The sequence below is a fragment of the Camelus ferus genome, chromosome X, assembly GCF_009834535.1.
Source record: "Camelus ferus isolate YT-003-E chromosome X, BCGSAC_Cfer_1.0, whole genome shotgun sequence".
Lineage (NCBI taxonomy): Eukaryota > Metazoa > Chordata > Mammalia > Artiodactyla > Camelidae > Camelus > Camelus ferus.
Window position 1 is genome coordinate 86,516,135 of NC_045732.1, and position 23,485 is coordinate 86,539,619.

The 23,485-nt window shown below is 38.2% G+C and overlaps 2 protein-coding genes across 9 annotated transcripts in view; one reads left to right on the top strand and one right to left on the bottom strand.

Moving 5' to 3' along the window:
- The window catches only part of F9 (coagulation factor IX), a 30,327-nt gene extending 25,681 nt beyond the window's left edge, over positions 1 to 4,646 (top strand). For all 3 annotated transcript variants that reach the window (XM_032476136.1, XM_006194541.3, XM_032476135.1), the window contains 2 exons: positions 1,593 to 1,707; positions 2,892 to 4,646. In XM_032476136.1, the coding sequence (XP_032332027.1) occupies positions 1,593 to 1,707; positions 2,892 to 3,457 (681 nt within the window). In that variant the 3' untranslated portion in view covers positions 3,458 to 4,646. The remainder of the gene's footprint in view (positions 1 to 1,592; positions 1,708 to 2,891) is intronic.
- A 7,150-nt stretch (positions 4,647 to 11,796) lies between these two features.
- The window catches only part of MCF2 (MCF.2 cell line derived transforming sequence), a 98,821-nt gene continuing 87,132 nt past the window's right edge, over positions 11,797 to 23,485 (bottom strand). For 2 of the 6 annotated variants that reach the window (XM_032476133.1, XM_032476134.1), the window contains 2 exons: positions 22,126 to 22,238; positions 19,678 to 19,774 (listed from right to left, as the gene is read on the bottom strand). In XM_032476133.1, coding sequence (XP_032332024.1) covers positions 19,742 to 19,774; positions 22,126 to 22,238 — 146 coding nt within the window. In that variant the 3' untranslated portion in view covers positions 19,678 to 19,741. Of the gene's footprint in view, positions 12,354 to 13,334; positions 13,467 to 16,512; positions 17,815 to 18,716; positions 18,830 to 19,677; positions 19,775 to 22,125; positions 22,239 to 23,485 lie in introns of those variants that run through there. The other 4 variants (XM_032476129.1, XM_032476130.1, XM_032476132.1 and 1 more) reach the window with 4 other exon arrangements.

The window sequence follows — 23,485 nt, forward strand, 5'->3', positions numbered from 1 at the left end:
AAATATTCTGAGTAAGTCTTGGTGGGCTCCCAAAACTGCATTTCGCAAGCATCCCAGATGATGCTACTGCGATTGGTCCACCGGGCGGACTAGGGTTTGTATCCCAGCCTCACCACTCACTAACCTTAACTAACCTCAGTTTGCTCATCTGTAAGTGAATGTTACTATCACTGTACAAAGTGTTGTATTATTAAATGTACATAAAACACTTAGCACAATGATTAGTCCATAGCAAGCCATCAATAACTGTTCAAAAAAAATTAAGAAGATTGTGAAGCCTGGGTGGTGGGTACACTGGGGATTATTATACTATTACATGAGTTTTCCTATATTTCATAAATACAAAGTAACAGCTAGAATGAGAGGGAAGGCCTGGGTCCAGAAAAGAGGGTCAGAGGCTTTCAGGGAGTTAACCCCACAAGTCTCCAGGTAGGAGGCTAGTGCTTTAGTGTCTAGGGCTTAGCAAGTGTTCAGTAAATCGAATTCAGGACAAAAAGAATCTTCACTAGCATATACCCCCAAGGACCTTCTCAGACTCACTCTTGAAAGGATTGAGCCCTCCCTTTCCCTAGTTTCCTAGTTTATGATGAATGGGTTTACGCCTGGGGCTACGTGTGCTTTAGTAAAAGGGCATCAGTTCACCTGGGCTAGTCTGTGCCCACAAAGGGTTTACCAAATGTTGAGTGTGCCCTCTAGTGTTCACATTTCTCAGCTTTCTTCCCGAAGAGGTGGCTCAAGGCCCTGGCATACACAGGAAGTGAAATTCTCCAAGTTGATCTAGACATTGAGGTGGTAAAAATAGTCATTGTCCACTCTGGTTATACAACGAAGGTACAGATGAAAGAATGGATTGGCCTCTTATCTAATAATGCCCAGGCTCAAAGCAGCACCCAGACACCTTTGTCCACTCTGCCCAAAAATCAAGTGTAGCTTAGTAGAGATTTTAGGACAGAGGCAGCTTGCAGATCCAGTCAGGAGAGTCAAATGTGGTTGGGGGAGACTAGAAGGAGCGCAGAAGTCCTGCCGTTGCCTAGTGCCTGATGGCCATGAGCACAGCCCTTATGGAGGCCACAGGTCTCATTTCATATTATTCTAGTTTAGAAAGGGCTTTAAAAGGCCTCTTGGAAAAATCAGTCATTTTTCTCTTTTAAATGACCTGTAGCAAGATTTCCTCACACAGGGACAGGAGACTCAGTCATAACTATTGATCTTAAGGAGTCAAGTCATTGCGTTTCTGAATGTACCTGCCGTATCCCCCTGAATCAGTCCATGCTATCAGAGAACCTGACTCACCTGGAGAAGGAATCCAAGGGCCCTACATCAGCAAAAGAAGCCATTTCCTCAGGGTTGCCTCATTTCGAGCTCCTCCTGGTTCCACAGGACGTTGTCTTCAAAACAGTTACAGAAATGGCTTTTTTAATTGTGCTCCAGAAACACGAATTCATCTTCAGAGCTGACACTTTCCAGAAACACTGCACTTCTGCCAGGACCTGGAAGCCAACTTTTTGCCCACTCCTATCAATGGCACACATATTTATTTTGTTCTGGATCAAATATATTAGGTAGTAAGATTCATGATTTTGTTTCGACAGGTCCTTTTGAAGAGGAAAACTACTGCATTCTGTGGTGGTTCCATCATTAATGAAAAATGGGTGGTAACTGCAGCCCACTGTATCGAACCTGGTGTTAAAATTACTGTTGTCGCAGGTAAATAAAGAGTGATAGTAATCTGCAGAATCTCTAGATCTTCTCTGTAATGGGTATTTCATATTTTACTAAGGTCTAATAAGATCATGGCTAAATAAGGTGAACAGGTGGTCGAGGGGCCATCTTTTCAAAATCCAACTTGTTCCATCCTCCAAGGCCCTGATACTGTTTTGGTGTAACTTTATCAGTGCTCACCTCGGTGCCGTACAAGTATCTACTGATGTTTCCGGTCCACACCAGACTGAGCCTTCTGCCAAAGACATGTCATGTCACTAATCCCAGTATCTCTGGCACCCAGCACAAGCTGTAGCCTTCCCTCAGTTAACATTTGAATGAAGAACCAAATGAATGTACTATGTGCTCAAAAAAATGGATCAAAATGCTTGAAATTGGGAAAGCCTAGGATAATTCATAACAAATAGTTTCACTATCACTTGTGAACAATGTAAGGCCGGTGACAGCCTGGGTGAACAGAACCACCTAACTGATGGTCCTGAGTGGCTTTTTGGTCTGCAAAGTATGCATTCGCCCTCATTACATTTTACCAAAATTCTAATAATGTAAGAATAAGATCTTTGAGTGACACATAACTGAGTATTCATAACCTAGGCATAAGTTGTCAATCAGTGTGTCATTAAGTTAATTTTTAAAATTTTGCTACAGTGAATATGACTATTGTTAGGCTGGAAAAAGACGAATCATACAAATGCTTTTATAAGTAATGTACAGCATGAAATTATTGTATTATTGGCAGATTTTCATTATTCCTCTTTAATTTAGTGTTGTGATAAAATAATTTTATCGTGTGTTATCAAAAATTTGGTAATCAGAAGTATAACAGAAGCACACAAAAGTTGAAAACCATTATCCTAAAGGTGCAAGTGAGAAGACTTTTTCATGTGTATTTATTGACTCCTCTTTGAAATAATAATAAATGTGCATTTATTAGTGTAAAAAAAAGAATAAGATCTTTGACACTTGGCTGCCAGTTAATGTAGTGATGCGGAGTGGACACTTGGAGAATCTGTTTCATTATGTGGAAGACGTTTTGCGACTAAAGAGAAATGTCTTTTTGATGGGTGAACATAAGCCACTGGCTAAGTAAGTGATGCTAGGTGGATGTTGGGAAAATGTGTTTCTTTATGGGAAAGACTGTGACTGAAAAAGAAATCTCTTTTCCATAGGAGAGCATAACGCCGAGGAGACAGAACCCACAGAGCAAACGCGAAATGTGGTCCGTGCCATCCCTCACCACAGCTACAACGCCAGTGTTAATAAGTACAACCATGACATTGCCCTTCTGGAACTGGATGAACCCCTAACGCTAAACAGCTACGTCACCCCGATTTGCATTGCAGACAAGGAATATACGAACACCTTCCTCAAGTTTGGATCAGGCTATGTGAGTGGCTGGGGAAAAGTCTTCAGCAGAGGGCGATCGGCTTCAATTCTTCAGTACCTGAGTGTTCCACTTGTTGACCGAGCCACATGCCTTCGGTCCACAAAGTTCACCATCTACAGCAACATGTTCTGTGCCGGCTACCATGAGGGAGGGCGTGATTCATGCCAAGGAGATAGTGGGGGACCTCATATTACTGAAGTGGAAGGTACCAGTTTCTTAACTGGAATTATTAGCTGGGGCGAAGAGTGTGCAGTGAAAGGCAAATATGGAATATATACTAAGGTCTCCAAGTATGTCAACTGGATTAAGGAAAAAACAAGGCTCAATGATAGAAGAAAACAAGGATGACATATTTGGGACTGAAAATGAATAAGGTCCTTCACTAACTAATCACTTTCTCATCTCTTTAGATTTGAATCAATACCTTCTATGAACAGTTTTTCTCTTTCCAGGGAGAAGTCTAGCTAGAATTCATATTTTGCTAGAATAAGTAGACTAGAAAATGGAATCTTAGAGAAGTATACTGTGGTAGGAAATTATGACCATTCCTCCAGGTCCAACCCTTGACAAAATCATGATGTTCGGTTTTTCATCCTGCCCATCAGGCACTCTGTTCCTCCACTGGAGCAACTCCCTGCTTTTCTCTCCTTAGCAGCATTCCATGTTCCAGTTCTTTCTTACCTCTCCCACCAAAACATCAGAACTTATTAGATCTGTATCCAGGATATTTAGTCCAGTCCATCACAGGGCCAGGACCACACTCATAAAGGAAGAACACAGGAGCAGCTGACAGGTTAAAACTCATCAGAAACACTGCTTCTTTTTTGGTACCCTTATTCCTGCATCCTTTATCTTTTCCAACTCCTAATCCCCAAATCTGTTTTCCTCTCTATCAAACCCAGACTTGCTTTCTGTTTGGTCTTGGACTTGCTTTTCATAGCATAGAGATGAAGTAAGATGCCTGAATGTGGAGGAAGAGTTCCTCTCAGAGAGTCACATTATAAAAATACATACATCCTGGAAGGAATGACCTATCAGAATAGTTGCCTAAGAGCTTGTAGTTACAATGATACGCGAACTGGCATGTCATTGTAACTAAGAGAACTGACATCAACTCAGGTTTATTGTCCCCCGTCTGGAAAAATGTTAACAGAAAGAGGAGAGCAGTCAGTTTGCAAGTACAACTAGTAGACTCTTCAAGGAAGAATCCATCAGTGCATCTCCAGTGCTGTCCAGGGCTAAGGAAGAAGTTGCCCAGATCAGAGAACATGAGCATCATTCCTCGTTAACTGGTGTCTCCCCACAGTGGAGAGGGGTGCACCTGGCTTACAGACATGAGCCATTCCAGTGAGCCAACAAATTCCCCTTTTCTGGTTCCATGCTCACTAAGCAACTTTTTTTATTATAATTAGGCCTTCTATATTGTATTTTCTAGAGGGTTGCTGACCAACCAGCACATCAATCAATCACATCAACACTTCAATCTGTTAGAATATTTCCCTTTTCGAATTAAATTGGTGTTCTGATTCATACCTTGGCTTTTTGCGCGTTTGCGAGTGCTTACTACACTACTACACAGCAATTGCTCAATAAATGTTAGCTGAATCTGAATCCGTGTTTATCCCACAGTAGGAATCATGAGAAGAGGCCATGCTTAAATAAAAATAACGCCTAGGATTGAAGTTTCATGAACAAATGAAAGAAATCAGTTCGGCTAAAAGAGAGAAAGAGGAGACACTGTAATTGTCCACCTTAGGTTTAAAGGATACTGATTCATACACGGAAATACGTTACTTCAAATTTGAATGGGGAAAGGTCTGTAGCCCCAGCGCTCTGCACTTGGTAAAAGTGAGCCTCCCTGGCCTTGTTGCCATGGCGACCACCCCTTACAAAGGCAGCAATGGAGGCATGGCCTTATACCTCCTCTGATTGGTCCTCCCTGTGGCAGAGGGAGGAGCTCCTGGGTCCATCAGTCTCCAAGCCACAGTTAACCTTTATCCCATGCACTCAAAAATGACTGTTTTCATCAGGAGCCATGTGTCGCATGTTGCCACCAAGATACACATAGGGCCTTTAAGTCCACCTAAGAACCAGGGCTTCAGATCCAGGCCCTCGCTAGCTTCTACCCAGAGCATGTGCAGTCGCCATATAAGAATCATTAGTGCTTTCAACATCGCTGTAGCTACTTAACCTAAATGGGCTGAAACATGCTGCTGCAATATTGGAAGTGACAGATTAAAACAGAACTCTTGCTGAGTGAGGAAAAGTTTGTTAATGTAGTGTGGTCATTTCAACTTGCTGTTTAAGTCTGATTGTTCTTGATTCTTTTGAATATCGTTGCTAAATGATGACAAGAACAAAGTACTGTCCAATTCTCTATTTCAAGGGAGAAAGGTTTTCTCCGCTACTCTCTTGAACCATGACAGACCAGTTCTCAAAATTGCTTAATTATAATTTCTAAACAACTTCTGGAGGCTTATAGTCCAATCTAAGAATGTCAGAGCTGCAAGTGTCCTTACACACCATCCAAACCACTCTGCCCATTTAACAGATGAGGAAATTGAGGTGAAGATAAGGCCAGGCCCAAAGTAACACAAGGGCCGAGCCAGGATGAGAACTCAGTTCTCCCACTCCACACCGTGAAAATACAGTGCTTTCAACAGGAGCTCTGTCTGTATTTTTAGGGCAGCTAGGGCATTCTGCATTGGTGACAATCTTTTCAGCAAACCTGGGACTGAAAACTGCCTGTAATTCTTACTAGTGCTGCTCTAATTGACAAACAGTTGACCAAATCAAGAAGACCAAAGGGTAGCCTGGAAGGCAGAGTGACAGTCAAATAAACTGAAACCATGGTCCCAGACTCATAGCAGCACATGTGGAATGAACTTGTGGTGCTGGTGTCTGGCCTTTAGCCCAGCTGTGAGCATTGTGCCTTCCAGATGTGACATTTGACATCTAGAGCGCCATCTGGCACACAGTCATTCCGGCAACATTTCAACTCGATTCATGGCCGCTGTGCAGGGTAAGACATACTGCAGCACACCGAGACAGCAGGCTACTCCAGAAGCTGTTGTTTGAGAGCTGAAGGAAGGCTTCAAAGGCCCGCCGAAGCTGGGATTCTAACAATGCAGCGCAGCCGTGGGTGACGGGAAAACAGACTTCAGCTACTAACAGGCCTGTCTGAGCAAAGCGCTCAGGAATCAGGGCTCTTTTTGAGTCTGAAGCTGATGCCATTTAGAAACCTCCTGGTTAAAAAAAAGAATGCTAGGATCGGTGGTGTAATACAAAATAAAACCCAATAAAAATGGGAAACAAATCTCGTGTTTAAAGCCACAAAAATCAACACGCTCTGCAAACTATGGAGACTGCTGAAGGGGTCACAGCAGGGAAAAGACTGTGGGCCCCCCGCCTTTCCCATCCAGTCCAAGTCCAGAGAGTACTCATTTTCTCCAATAGTACTCTCAAGGCAGACCTCTTCTGCCCTGGGAGTTGGGGGGTAGAGTTCAGTGGCAGAGCACGTGCTTGGCATGCGTGAGTTCCCAGGTTCAATCCCCAGTGCCTGCGTTAACGGGAAAAAAGAAATAAAAACACTTAAACAAAGACAGCGAGACCTCTTCCATTCTGTCCATGGGGCTATGGCTTACCTTGAGATTTCCAGAATTAATCTCAACCTCTAGCCTGGATAAAGCTATAAGAAAGGAAGAACAGCAGGCAGACTTTAAATATATGAAGAGGCAACGGCTTGTGGAACAGAGCCGCCACTCCCTCACAGAATGAGAGTAGTAGTTCGGACTCCTGGACAGATCATTTCACTCTGGTAGGGAAGTTACCTCTTTTTTTCCCCCACCCTCACCTCACCCTACCACCGATTGGAGAAGACTGAACCCCTTGCTTGGAGAAGGATGGAGCTAGGAACAGGATACTCCTGATGCCACGGACTTCTTTTCAAAAGGTTGCTTCTTTGCAATGTGAAATATGAGGTCCTAACCTATAAAAACTTGCTGACGTAGTAAATCTACCGGATGCTGTCACTCTTACACTTTTAGAAATGCTGCAGTGTTTAGCTTCTTCAGATCAATAACCATGAAGTGGTTTAGATGCTGACCTCATCAAGTTCAAGGGGTCCCATGATTTACACATGACATGCGTTAGTGAAGATCTATATATAAAAATCTATTTTCCTCTTGGAACATGTTATAAAAATTAGCATGCATTTTCATGATATTAAAACTCAGCTCTAAAAGTAAAAGTCGCCAAATTAAGAATGCAACAGGTCTCTGAGAAACTTGGTGCACGCTTGTTAAACGAATAAACCAGCGGATGAATGACATGGAAGAAATAAAAGCTCTAACTGACCACATCAGTGCAAAACTCAGAGGCATCTAGATATTCATGAATATTCATGAATGAGATATTCATCCTGAGCACATAAGGAATATGCCATAGACAGAGAGACAGACCAATACAGAGAGAACGCCTACATTCATTTCCCTCCAAAGATAATAAGAGAAGTCATCACTAATTTCTAGGAAATGTAAAAAAAGATTAGCCTAGAAGTCTATGGGTACAGCCCTGGCCTTCTCCTCGTTAACTTTATTGCTTTATGTTTGTATAACTTTATTGCTTTTGTGTTTGTGTTCTCCAGAAGCTGTATTTACTTCTCTTGTTTGTGCTTTGTATCCTTATTTAGGTAGGTTTCTTGTTGTTGTACCTTGGTTTTACAGTTAGCTCTTGGCTTTCATTTGGATTTCGAAGTTTTATATCTGAATCAAACAGTTGTTCTTGGCCACAGGAATTTAATTTCTCCCATTACGCCTCCCTTGTTTTTCATTATCCCTACTCTCTTCCATATGTTCAGTTTCTGATTTTAGATGATCATGCTTGAGATCACAATCTCTGCTTCCTTGGTTTTGAAAATGCAAATCTAGGTAACAGATATGCTAAAAGCATAGCTACACATAACCTAATGGTGGGTTATAACTCAGAAATCTTAGCACACTTTAATAAGGAATTTTACTGAACACTTACTATGGGCCTAACACTGTATGTTTCATAAGAGGAAATCAGCAATGTGCTAGAACTGACTTATACCAACTCACAAATGCCAATTTTGCATACCTCTTTCCAACACCCAGTTGAGTGACTTCATGTCAGTAGCCTGAAATTCACCATGGTAGGGTTGTTTACACTATAGATATTGACAAATGCTACAAAGACATTGTTTAAGAGACCCAGTTGTTTTATCAGCATACCAATTGACACTATATGACTAAAATTTCATCATTTTACAGGCCTGCTACTCAATTATAGCTCTGAGTGAGCACTAAACACACTGAAAATTAAAATATAAAAGGTATTTAAGGAAGCAGAATATTCATGAACTAGAAATATGTAAAAATAAAACCTTTAAAGTTGTTCTCAGGTGGCATCAGGTAGTTATTTCATGTTGTAAAATAAAACATAGCATTTCTTAAGTGCAAATATTTCTCCTATACAACACATTTACAATCATACATTGTTAAGTCAATGAAGGTTTATTCGATATTAGTTTTCTGCTGGTATGTTAGTTCATAGTAATTTGTAAGATATTTATAAAGACTGCAAAAAAGACTTCTTGACTTATTTTCAGCCAGCATGTAAGATTAAAAAAAAACCAAAATTCCCACAGGATGTATGGAAGGTAAGTTTAGTGCAGATTTTCACTGTATTTCAATCATCAGGGGACAAGACATTGTATTCCACTTTTCCAGTACTGAATTAAAGTAAGCAGAATTTTTTACAGTTTGAAATATTTCAGACATATAAAAATGTGTAGAGAATAATGTCATGAACTCCCTCTGTCTGTCCCTCCCCGCCCCACCACCCCATCTCCAGAGGTAGCTACCACCCTTAATTTGGAGTTCATCATTATCCAGCATATCCATATTTTACTTTAAATTATCTATTAAAAGTATCTATTTTGTTTTGCACATTTAAAAACATGATATAAATGCTATCATCTTGCATCTATGCCTGCAAGATTAATTGATGTTGACAGGTGAAGCTCTAGGGCATTCACTTTAACTTCTAAGTAGTATTTTACTGTATGATAGTCCATAATCTAGTTATCTATTCTTCTGTTCATGGTCACTCACGTTGTCTCCAATCTTTTTTTTTCACTCTTCCAAACAATGCTATTATAAACATTCTGGCACATTTGTCTCCTTGAGCACATATGTGTTTTTTCTCTGAGGTAGACACTTAGGAGCGGAATTGCTAAGCCATACAGTATTCTCTTCAATTTTACTTATTATTAGCAAATTGTTCACCAAAGGGTTGTACCAATTTATGCTCCCGGTAGCATTGTGTAAGAGTTCTTGCTTCACATCCTTTCCAACAGTTTGTATCTTTAGAAATATGGGCAGATTTTAAATACTCATATACTCTTAATAATACCCATATGTAAAATGGCTGTTTTGCATTGAATTCAGGTATTTTGAAACTGTTTCTAAGTGTATAGATATAGCCCTTTGTCCTCCCTGGGGTCAGTAAAGAGACCACTTTAGCTTCTAATATTAGATTCCAAAACGTCAACTAAGATTTTTCAAGTCATTTTTGTTATGCTTGAAAAGTTACAGGTCACTTAGTTACTAACATTTGTTCTTGCAGCTTGCCATGTAAAAAAGCGCATTCACTATCAAACTGAGATAAAAACTATTGACTAAGAAAATCCTCAGCACATCGAGTTCTTTTTATGCTTCATATCTTTCTCTTCTGCCTTCTTCTTCTGCTCCATTATTTTAATTTATTCCCCAGCCTGGTTTTATTGGTTTGATTATTTTGGTAGTAGTTGCCATTAGTGAGTATATTTTACAAATACTTAGATGAAATGTATCTTTGAAACAGTTTACGTATTATTTGGGTTTGGGCTTAAGGAAAGTTTCATTTAGCTTCAGGAGTACATCGTCACAAAGTCCAGCTTCATTGGCTATTCTCAATACACATTATTGGTCCTATTTGGTGTATGTTTGCTGGAACTATCTCCTCAGAATTTAATGTGCTAATTCATCTATGTGAAAATGAGGTGATCAACAAATGTTAGGTAGTGCCTCACCAAGAGCCAGGGAAAACTTTAGACCTGAATATGTCATGAGCTTTAATAGAGAAAATACATTCTGAACTAGAAAGGAATTATGTTTTTTAAAAAGCCTGTTGTCACTTCTCTCAGTTTCCTTTTGAACAAGATAAAAGGTTTAGATTTGGTCTGTAACACTGGTTTGTTTTGTTCATTTGCTGTCCTTGGGCAGGACCCATAAGACCGATTGTAAACCGATCATTCCAAATCAACGTAGGGAAGTGTACTGGAATGTAATCAAAATGACTTGTCCTGACAATTAATTGCTTGAGACTTGATTCACTGAGCACTCTGGAGTCTACTGCTCCTATGGGAAGCACATTCCTGTGTTCTAATACCTAGTAATAATAAGCATTTTCCTTAGAGAAAGTCTGTTGAGTGAAACTGGATTGATTTCTAACTAAACCCAAAACAAAATCACTGACCTAATTTCTCTTCCAGTGGAGCGTTTCTTATACTTTCAAAAATATACTCTGAAATTTTCTCCCTTTTTAAGAGAATACTGTAGCCTAGATATTGGGGAGGCTTGTATAACAGCCACATACTCTATAGTGAGAGACTCATACATAATTTTGGAAATGCCAACAATAATACCTACTCCTCAGCCAACACAGCAATAAAAACTTGAAGACATTTAATTTTCAAGGAGTTCTTGGAGATGGATTAAGTTTTTGATTAAGTAGTTCACCGGCTGGTGCTGCCTCCAAAAAGCTCAAAATAAATTTACAGGCAAAAGAAATAGTTGATCCTGTGATGGGATATTCATTAAGACATCTGAAACGATCTGAGTTTTTCAAAAAATGAAAGATTCAACCAAACCACCTTCATAGGTTTTGATTCCCCCTCTGTATTAAGGCATAAGTTCTAGCTCCCTAAGGGGCTGTGGAAGAGACTACGTCTGGCAAACCCAACTAAGGGCCATTTGCAAAAAGCAAGCAACGGTTCAGAAAACAACTGCAGGTATCTTGATGCTTTCCTGGTTTCCCTGGGCTCCACCTTATGGGAGCAGATTTTTTTCAGTGTGTGGAAATAGCCACTCACAAACATGGCTATGTAACCCCTGAAACCTCAGTTATTGCTATCCTACAGATTTGGGTAAAGAAACGGTTTAAGCAAAATATTTTACCCACATTAAGGACAGATCATTCTGTCTCTCTGTGTCTCTCTGTCTCTGTCTCTCCCAGAGGACCATGAAGCAAGGCTGAAAGTAAACATTTATTTTTTTTTTACAATTTTCCTAGCATCATTTATTAAATAGTCCCTCATTTCCCCACATGCAATGCTACATCTGTTTCTGGGTTCTCTTCTCTGTTCTATTGTATTTTGTCGATCACTGAGCTGGTTCTCTTTTATTTAGTACAACTTTATGACAAATCTGAAGCTAAACATATAACTGAAAATACTTACGCTGTCTTTAGGGCATTACTAATAAATGAGTGGAAAGGAGTTTTTAGTGCATAGTTAGTTGATACTATACTAAACTGAAAAAAATATATGAATGAGTTTAAGGTTGGATATTTTTAATGTGGAATTAACGCAAGTACATTTACATTTTAAGTACATTTATAATGTAATTAAAATTTGACGACAACGGGAAATTGCTGCTGTTTCATAGTAACATATACTTATGAGCCCAATAAAATTAACACAGTGCAGTTACATATACAAATACATGTACAAATACAGCATTCATTGTACAGTGATTAAAACATTAAAAGACTATACTGTATGTTTGACTCTACAGAACTCAGTATTGTCTCAAATGATTAAAATTCCTAGTTTAATACCATGAAATTAAAATCTTTTGTGCAGAGGGGCATCATTATTCAAAAATTTTATCCCTTAATTCTGTCTTCTAATTACAGGATCAGCACACAAAAGAAACGTGTTTTAATATCATTTTGTAGTTGTATTGTTGCAGAAGCATTAATTAAGTGAAATATCAAACATGTGGATATGTTCATGAAGTGAGTTATAAATCAACCATCATAAATCCCAGCAATTGGACATTACAAGAGTTATAATTTACAGGTACCTTTGAATAAAATACAATTGGTTTGTCATAAAAATTGTTCCATCAAATGATACCACTGAAATAAACTATGATCTTGACATGATCCACACAACTACCTAAAAGATAAATAAGTTATGTGTTATATAGTTATTGTTCACTGTAAAACCAATCATCAAAAAACATGCACCTAATAGGCCAACTTGATGGTAAAACTCACAATCCATGATTCAAAAGGCAGCAATTACAAACCATTGTCTTCACTGGCCCATAATATAAAATGCTCCAAGTCTAAGTTCAACACTGCATGCAACGACTGGGCCTGTGCTTTAAGACAAGTGATCACACTGTTTACGTATTTAAAAGCAAGACACCTATCCATGTATTATCAAAGAAAAACCGTAGGAAGAAACACAATATAACTTAAGAAAACCTGCACTAGAATAGATTTTTCTAGAATGTTCAACAGCAAGTAAAGACACTGGAAAGCAGAGCTTTGTTACAGGAAAACTTCTTGTGCAAATATGGATATTTAACTTAAAGCTGTGACGTATCTAAATTTCAATGCATAAAATGTAAACTTCAACATATCCTAACGGCAGGATTTTGAGCTTTGGGTCTTTTTAGAGCTAGTAAGACAGCTCTGACAACCCTAAATACCAGTCAAAGTGCAGAAGAGGTCCTTCAGAACATATCCCTTTGGCACATTATAGTCACATAGCTAACAGAATTAAATAATAAACTATTGATTACTAAGGGTGATTAAAATCTCTGATTCTCTCTTCTCTCTTTGAATTTTTTGCTTTGTTTTGTTTTGTTCTATTTTGTTACTGAAAAGTTACCCCCTAAATTACAGGTAAAGCTTTCTACCTGTAAATGTTCAGAATAATTGATTTCCAGTGTTTAGATGGAATCTGATTGCATGCCAAGAAAAACCCTACTTGGAAACAAAATAACACTGCACTTTTCACCTGGGGGGATGGAAGGTGCGAAGATGGCTTCTCGCAAGAGTGAGACAAACTGTGAATGACGAAGTCCACCTCAGTCCTGAGGCAATGCTGGGACCGTCATGGGCAGCATAGGAGCTCCCTGACTCTTGTGCTGTTTACCTGTAATGCTTACAAGAACGATAACCTAGTTCACACCTCCAAAGGAAATCTTAATTTTTAAATCTATTCATTTTCCTTTAATTCAAGGGGAACTTAGTTTCCTTGTGTTACTCAAAGCAGCATCTACAAAATAATGAAGAATAATGTTAATACTCAAGTGACTTTTAAGGCCAAAAATGTTCTGTGCTATGACTTCTGACACTAAATGTGAGGCTTCAAAAGGTCCATCGTAAGTTCAAAGGTGATATCTTTGGGTTATTTATTTTAATATGAAAGTCATTATTCTGTGACACGGTTACTCACTAAAGGCATCTATTTTATGAACGGCATAACTTCACTAGAAGCAAAATAAACAATTCACATCTCCTACAACCAGACTGCATGAATATTGTCTGAATTACGCTGTGTGCATATAGATAACATGAAACATGTTGAGCACATAATTATCAGAGACACTTTTCTATTCTATCTGCCAGATTTCAAATAACACACTCTAATATATATTTCTAAACCTAAATGTTGTTGACAATTGCATATGTGGTCAATTTTCATTTCCTAATCCATTAACTGACACACAGTGAAATTAATTTTTGTAGGCCGCAATATACTGTTTTGCTCTATGCATTGTAATATAAGGATAGATCTCAATCAAGACAGCTTGACATTATAGCATTCAGCCAAAATCTGCCAAGAAGTAACTAATTTGTCAATTTGACATGTCACAGATGCATGTTATTTGAAAAGTAATGTATATATTTAAAACATCTGAAGTCAGAACTTTCTAGAGAACAGGGACCTGAGGGACCTTGTCCCCTTATCTCGTAGCATGCCACGCTAAGAGAGTGATAAATGCTTTAAATGCTGATGATTTATCAATACTTTACACTTCAGCTCTCCCAGTGACACTACCAAAAAGAAAAGGACATTGAAAAAGTGTACTGATGTTAGAAAATAAAAATGAAAAGAATGTGATTTTTTTCCCAAATAAAGTGTATGCATGTTCACAAATGTATAGTAAGCCCTTTACTGCCTGAAGAACAAGCACAGACCCCACAACGCAGTTGTTAAGTTGTTCTGCCACGCACTTGTCGAACGGCGGTAACACGCCCTAAATCTACTGTATTAGTTACAGTAATGGAATCATTTCAAACTAAAATCAAATGTGTAATTTTACATGTCCCGCATTACAGTTAGCTACAACTGAGTGTAATTAACTTTGTCCTGAATTAAGTATGAGGACATCTGGCCCTATATTTCAAATGATGATGATAAAAGTTATGGAAAATCTACTGAGTGTTCCTAATGCTGAATACAAATGCTAACATTATATGGAAGTTAGAGGAATGCACTTGGTGTTTCCAAGTTTGAATTCTGGAGACCTGAACACAAGAAAGGCCATTATTTTTCTAGCATATACACTGCACTGTTATTTCATGGCTTTATCGGTTTTTTAAAAATGCTTCATTAAAAAATGATTTATATGTGTAAATTTAAACAGCTCTTCGAACATGTATTTTAAGTGACTCATGTATTTCTTTTCTGTCTCTCATTAACCATCCAAATAAGCATAAAGCAGTTGGCAGAAAGCTGACCATATTTATTTCCGAACTTAACTCTTAAATGTGTAAGATGGAATCAGTTAATTTGGGGGGAAATGTGATTCATCACAACTTGGCTTTTGAAAGTGTTCAAAATGTTACGATCTTAGATTTTACCTCATTCTAACACATACAAATTTTTTAAGTTGTAAAGTGCTCGATTCAGTATGTTCAATGTTTCTCTGTGTTTGTCTGTCAGACTTCTTTCATGGTTAGTACTTTTTCTGCCCTGTATAATACAAATGGTTAACTGCTCAAAGTCATGAAGATATTATCCTGTGCTTTTAGAAGCTTTATGAGTCTAGCTTTTATGTTTAGGTCCATGATGCAACTCAATTAATTTTTGTGTATAGAGTTGGGTGTAGGGGGTGGAGGTTCATTTGTTTTTTTTGTGTGGATACCCAGTTGCTCCTGCACCATTTGTTAAAACAACCTTCTTTCCCCATTCAGTTGACTTGACACCTTGATTAAACATTAATCAATTATGTATATGTGGGTCTATTTCTGAAATCTCTATTTTTCTATATTTAAACTAATGCCACACTGTATTCATTATTGTAGCCTTTTAGTAGGTCTTGAAATCAGGTAATTCCTCAAGATTTTTGAGATTCTTCTGTTCTAGATATTTCTACCTTTCCATATACATTTTAGAATAAACTCGTCTTTAATTTTTTTTCCCCAAAAGGGCCTAGTGAGATTTTGATTGCATTAACTCTATAGGTCAATCTGGGGACAATGGATTTCTTAACAATGAGATTTCCAGTCCCTGAACATGGTCTATCTCTCGTTCTAGCAGGTCATCGTAAATGTATCTCAGCAATTATTTGTGGTTGTCAGTATAGAAGCCTTAGACATCTGTTGTTAGATTTATTCCTATCAGTTTTATGTTTTATATTACTAATGCAAATGGTGTTTTTTTTTTTTTTTCAATTCTTTTTTGCTAGAATATAGAATTACAATTTATTTTTGTACAATGACTTTGTACACCATGGCCTTATAAAATTCACTTATTACTTCTAGTAGGGTCTTTTTGTGTATAGATTCCTCAGGGTTTGCACATACACATGATCTGCTAAGTATGACAGTGTTGTCTCTTTTCTAATCTTTTTGTTTCTTATCTTTCTTTCTTGAATTATGGCACTGGTTGGGACTTCCAGTATAATGTTAAATAGAAATGGTGAGAGTCAATATCCTTGGCTTAGTCCCAGTCTTAGGGGGAAAAGCTTCCAATATTTCACCATTAAGTAGGCAGTTAACTGTGATTTTTCACAAGCATACATTGTCAGATTGAGGAAATTCCCTTTATTCCTAGTTTGGTGAGAGTTGTTCTCATGAATGAGTGTGGAGTTTGTCAAGTGCTTTTCTGTATCTATTGGAATGATTACATAATTTTTCCCTTCATTATGTTAATATGGCAAATTATACTTGATTTTTAAGTGTGTAATACAAGTATTTAATTTAAAGCTATACATTTCCCTACATTTCCCTCCCTCCTGAGCTGTATCCCCACATTTTGATATGTTACATTTCATTTTTATCCAATTTGAAATAATTATAATTCCCCTTGTGCTTTCTTCTTTGCCCTATGTGTTATTTAGATGTGTATCATTTAATACCCAAATATTTAGAGATTATCAATTTCTAATATATCTTTTGAGACTTTGTATGATTCCTATCTTCTGAAATTTATTGAGATTTATTGTGTGACCACCCAGCATACGATCTACCTTGCTGAATGTTCCGTGTACACTTAAAAATACTGGTGTACTGTGCCGTTGTCGGGTCTGGATTTTGAATAAATGGCAGCTAGTTCAGGTTGCTGGTCTATCAGTCTCTTCTCATTACTATCTAAATAATTCAGTAATTCAATAATTATCCAAGAAACCTTTGAAAGATGACCCAGATTTAGAGAACCCCAAAAATAAACAAGAAGTGACTCTATTTGGGGGATTCCTAGTGACTCAATATTTGTATCGAGCCCTATCACCCTTAGATTTTGTTTCCTGTCATAAATGAAGTTTGGAACCAAATAGGGTATTCCTGGTCTATTAGATTCATTTAAACATAGGGTAACATAACCTAGAATTCAAATACAAGTCCGAAACTAGGAATTCAAAGGAAATATGTACATATAATAATAATAATAATCTTGTTTACAAACAAATCTGGTGTTGTGTGTGTGTGTGCTGCCTTTTTATAGAGAGCTCAGTATCATTTAGGGGAAAAATTTATGAGAATACTGTTTCTATACAGAAATTTCATGTACTAATGGTTGGGTTAATAGAAAGGAATATTCTCATTGCTTTACAGTGTCTTCAACACATTAAGTCTTGGGCACAGGCACTGAATGTGTGTGTGTGTGTTTGTGTGTGTGCGCGTGCACATGTGTAGCAGAAACCTACCATAGGTAAGTAACATACTCTTAGAACTGAGTAAAAACACACTAGTAAAGCATTCTTGGACAGTAAGGCTGACTCCTTAAAAACATATCATCAGTATTTAGTTCTGAAGGATCTCTTACAAGACACCACTGTATATGAAACTTTCTTTCAAACCTACAAACCTTGTAGGGAAAAGTTTAACATCTTTAAAACACCTTTATTCACTAATTTGAAACTATTAAAGAAAAAATTAAATCCTAGCCAATATAATATGCTTGCAGCTTTATTTCTAAGTGCAGAGAGGTTCTTATCCTATGTCAATTACATATTTGGTGGAGCTTTAAAAATTTTAGCCTTTAAACAAGTAGCATACAGTCAGTTCATATTATACCTGTAACTTTGGCATTCCGAAACCTATAGTCACCGATTAAAATCTGCAAACTGTTCCCTGGAATCAGACCTTCTTTTCTTCTGTTTAGATTTTTCACCAACCTAAATAATAAATGAGTTAGTAGCCAATAATGGTAAGGTAATAAAAAAACAAATACATTGCACTGAAGCTCAAACTTTTACAAAACTATTGCACATATTCAAAGACCTTCATGACACCGTGCTTGAGTCCTTTGAGTAACCTACAAAGGACTTAGCTCACTAGCAAAATTGGTTATTACTTTAATGATCCATCATTAATTTCACCCTCCTCTGCAGACTCCTCCACCTTTAGGGTCAGAGTACACAGTCAACATAGCACTTCAGTTAAAGTTATTGACACACTGAAGGCAGAATTATTTCATATAAAATTTCCAAAAGATTTATGGAAGTTTCATTCACTCCTCTTCCAAACAATATTTCCTTCCCGCTTTGGGTTATCTATAATCAAACAGTATATCTGGCAGGAGTATCTTAGCAACTGGTGCTGTATGAAGTCAGATGCATAACGATAGAATGGTAAGACTAAGAAGTCAGTATTTGAACTGATAAAGAGAAGTGTGGCTACATTGTAAAGTAGCAAACATGGTCCCTGGCACATGGTGGGCATTCATTAAGCATGTGATGAATTAATGAATGACTTAAATGACTTAATGTAATGTGCCTGTAGCCATTACAAAGCCAGATGTCTCACTGAAACATCTGAGCCAAAGGTAAACCACCAAAGAGCATGCAGACTCATAGCATTTCATTCTTTCGAAGCATTTTTCACTCACCAAAGGTTAACATTCCTTTCAGTGAGCTATAGAGGCATGGCTGAAGCAATGAAAATGAAACACTGATAAGAAATGTGATATTTCTGCTTCTTGAGACTGTATAACAAAGATACAAGTAAAGCAGAACATTTGATTAGATATCCACGTGCCCCAGGCAGAGGTCAACACAGTCCCAGAGAACGCACCTACCATTGGCCCTCAGCATCCTCATGGAGAAGCTGAATGACATCTCCATTTCTAAACAGGAGGTCTTCTGAGCCTCTCTTCCTGCAATCTGCTAGGGCTTTATATTTGCCTGGAGACTGTAAGGTTGTTTTGAAAAATGACATTACAAGTTTGAATGCAAAACGACTTGCACAACTGCATGCTCTGTGATATAAAGAATGCACTCTCCACTTCAAGGGTAAGTGTGGTTAGCTGCAGCAGCCTTGCAGGAACAAATAAACATAGAGCAGTTTGTGATGGAAAAAAAAAAAAAAGCAGAACATGTGTTTATTTAACCTGAAGAATTCATTTTTATTTGCAAAAAGAATTACACCATGAACTACACAGAAAATAACAGGGCACAACTAATTTAAGTTACATGAGTAATAAGCATAAATCCAGGAAAAAAAGCATGAAAATAATTTTTACATACTATTATTTGTAAACTACTCTCATAAAAAAATTTTCTTGGCACATCAGAAAGGGAGTGGCCCTGAACAGAGATTTACTAGTGCCCCCACAGGATTTCTGCACTTTGTATCACTTTGCACAGGTAAAAATAATGGGTACAGAAGCTCTTAGTCCAATAAAAGCATATTAAATCATAATGTTGTGCTTTACTTGGCTTTAATCTTTTTTCAGCTATAATTTTAACTTGATTCATTAATAAGCTAAGTAATCCAAGGCACACTGATTACATTTGGTTACAAGGTAGACAAGAGAAGAAATAATAATCTTCAAGTCCAAATGTATTCTGAGATGAGAATTTTTCCAGCACAGATTCTTACACATTGAATATACGATTCTAAGACGTAAGAGAACCATAATTAATACTTTTTTTAAATAAAAGGAAAGAATTGTGTAGTGTTGATTCTTTGCACATCCAAAGGAATTAATCTGAAAACATTATCCACATCACTTGGGCTGAACGTCTTTTGAGCAGTATTTTTATCAAATGGGCCAAGGAGCAGGCAGGAAAGAGCTACTTGCCATTTAACATAGTAGCTTCGTTAAAATAGGACAGCCATCTCCGACACGGGCCTCTACAAGGGAAGCAGCACCCGTTACTTCTTGTTCTTGGCTCGATAAAGCGAGGCTAAGAGAGCAGCTCATTCCAACCTATTTTGCTTTTTGGTTTCGGGGTTATTTTATTGCATCGGGGTGGGGTTGTGGAATGCATTGTATTGTCTTTTGTATGCTTCCCTTCATAGCACAATGTAGGGAATTCTTGGGAGAAGAGAGAAGAGCTAATAGCTTTTTGTACATACCCATCCCCTATGATTAAAGCATTCATCACTTTTGCATATACGCTTTATTTTCCGACACCATAGCTGGAAAAATGCCTACTGAAGACTTTCTCAGTTCTTGACAATCCCCTCAGAGAGCATCGTTTACAGCAAACATTTAACCCAAACTGCCTTCCCCTGACTTACTGCTCACATCTGAACAACCATACCTCCCATCCTCAGATAATATTAATTAAGGAAATGGAAATTCTTTTTATTCTTAGTCTAAACCAGTGATTCTCAAAGTCTGGGAGGCTGACCATTGGGGGTTCCAAGGGTCTGCAAGGGTCAGACCTATATCATTTGCCTTTCTCACTCTCATCCTCTCACAAGTCTACAGAGGAGTTTTCAAGAGGCCACCTAATGTGTGATCGCACAACAGACTGAATGCAAAAGCAGATAGGGGAATCCAGCTGTCCTTTCTGAAGCCAGCTGTTAAAGAGATTTGCAAATTTCAAATGCTATTCTTCTCACTAAATTTTTTGTTTTGAAAAAGGCGAACTCATTAAAAAGTTTGAGCACTGCCAGTCTAGACAACTAACTCTGGACAAATCTCTTACCAGCTCTGAGACTTGGTCAGTTAGAGTTAATAAAGCCTGCCCTTCCTCTTATGAAGACTGCGACTATTAAATGTGAAATCATTTTGTGAACTGTAAACTACCATACAATTCTGAATTATGGTCATTGTTTTATTAGTACAAAAAATATTCTGTTACTTTTTTAAAGAAAGCATCCCAGCACCTATGCTATGGAGCTTTGGGATTATCCACACCATTAGTCCCTTCCCTCAACATTAGAACTGCCAAACTGAATCTGTTCCTCTGGAGGGTGCCAAGGAGCAGCCCACTACAAAGCATAATTCCCACCCTGCACACTGGTGACTTCAGAAATTTGGAGATTTACCCTAAACAGTTCTAACTCCCCTGTAATAATCCACCAGGATCTTAACTACACTGTACACTAGTTCTTCTACAGAACTTTCCACCAGGGCCCCTCTCCCTCCACGACCAGGCCTGACTCTGTTAACAGTGACTTGAAGTCTTTTGAGGGAGAAATCCTCCAGAGGGACCTAAGGGCCTTCTCCCTTCTTTCCACCAAAGTAGAGGGTAGGCAACTGGTTGTCATGGAAACGGGCTCTTCCATATCCCTTTCCCTTCCACCCCACATGGCTGGGCAGTGTGAAGGCTGGCAAGACAGTCTCCATCCCAACCCCCTTGTACTTGATTACCCAGCTATCTTTCACAGCCCCCCGCCCTTAGGCGAAGAGGGAGGGGCTTCTCTCCACAATGAGTTTTCTTTTTCTTTTTTTTAAGAAGAAAAAAAATAATAAACTTTGGTTCTGTATTAAAAACACACATACTTTTACCCTAAAGCAACCTTTACTTTTATGGGGTGCCCTCTTGCTCTAATATGCTGCGATTTGCAGCATTAGCATGTCTTTTGACAGCCCACTAAAATATATTCCCCAGAGGTCATTAAACAGTTTTTCATGAGTAATGTTTATTTCCTATATTTTCTAATCTGGACTCTAAACTGATTTCTAAGTATATCTGGGCCTTCTTTGTGCTTTGAATTTATCTCACGTGCCGAGACTGAAAACAGAGTGGTGAAGCTCAATTAAAGATAAAACTGACTGAATCTCTATGCCATATACCAGAAATTAACACAATACTATAAACAGACTATACTTCAAAAAATTTTTTTAAAAAAATAGAAAGACCTTATTACTTCAGATTCTTTAGTTATTTGTCCCTTAACTCTATTAGGAAGGTACATATATTAAAGTTTACAATCCTATAATAAAAAACAAAACTCTTTTTTCTCTTAAAAAAAAAGATAAAACTGGTCACTATATAGAGACTTGGAATGATTGACTGTGTCATCAACTTCAGTAGGAGCTCTACATATAGCTCAAAACACTTCCACTTACACAGAGAAGTGCTTACTGAATGTTCATAGTAAAACTTGCTTCGTACCTTTTGGCCATGGAGCACACCTAATGACCTCAAGGATGCTGACAAAAGATTGCTCCTACATGCCTTGCCTATTTCATCAACAAAACTGCTCAAAGAGTTTTTATTTGTTTATCTTAATATGTCATTACTAACCATGAGAGGCCTTTCTTCTTCTTCATTGTCATCATAAGAAGAGTAGAAATAGTTACTTGGCCATTCGTCAGGCTCATCAGAGATTTCTGTAGGTGATGATATCTCTGTCCAAACTGTAACAGAAACATGGAGGGTGGCAGTTACTTAATGTTACTGGCCCACCACAAGGAGGGAAGCAAAACGAACTGCAATCATCAAGGCTCTAACCTTCAATGGTCCAAGAATAGTATCTTTTATAATAACACCTCCAAGGAGGCTGTACTATTTTAGAATTTCTGATATTTCAGAAAGGGCCTAGAAATATCATACACTTCTTTTACTTTTTAGGATGGTTTCATGTTGGGGTTGGTGGCAGTTATTACAAATAATAGTAAGCTAAATAACATTCCAGAGAATATTTACTCCTTCTTAGAGAAAATCCATTCTTTCAAAAATTCTTCCTATAGCATTTTTATTGGTCTCATTCAAATAGCACTTAGAACATTCTACCTGGTAATATTATTTTAGACTTGTCTTATCTCTTTTATTAGGCAGAGACCATGGGCTATACATTGTATGTCTCATAAGAGCCTGTAAGAGATGTTTAATTAATAAAATACATTGAACTGGTATGGTTTAAGCAATCTAATGTAGGCAGAGAAGTAACAGAATCCTATCTTGGTCACACTAAACTATTCATGTCACCTTGGAAAAGTCATGCCAACTTCTCTGACTCAGCTTCCTCATCTGTCAAATGAAGGCAGTGGTAGTAGGCTTTATCCTGACCGCTCAGGGGACCACAGTAGAGATGGCGTGAGAGGATTGACCTCGAAATGGGTAATGGAAGTTGAGCAAGGTCATTGTCACTTGTTTCTCCTCAGCGAGTAGAGAAGTCTTCCAGATTAAGTTCTAGCATCTTTAAGAGCTGAGTACCAGGCACTCCGTTAGGCATTTCTTCAGGGAAGTCTACGCCGTTGATTCCAGAGTTATTTCGGTGACCCTCCCGGGTGCTTCTAAAGCCCCTTGTACTTCCCACATGACCACACTATCAAACTTAATGTTTGCTTGTTGAATTATCTTTCTACCCTCCTCACTTCACGGGGATGGCAGCTGAGTGAATCTCAATTAGACCGTGTGCCCAGAGGGCTACACAATGCCTGGCCCACTGGCTGCTATGTTTTCCGCATTAAACAAATTGTCTGAAATCACTTTAAATGACACGATTTGCAAAAGGAAAAGGAATATTCCAGTTGTACATGACCCTCCTCTATTCATGAAACTGACGGTGAGAAAAGCGTGCCTCCCTTGAAGCCCTATCTGTGCTGTATTCACCTCTGTATCCTGTGTGGGAGGGGCAGGCCTCAGAGAGAAGCACATGGAG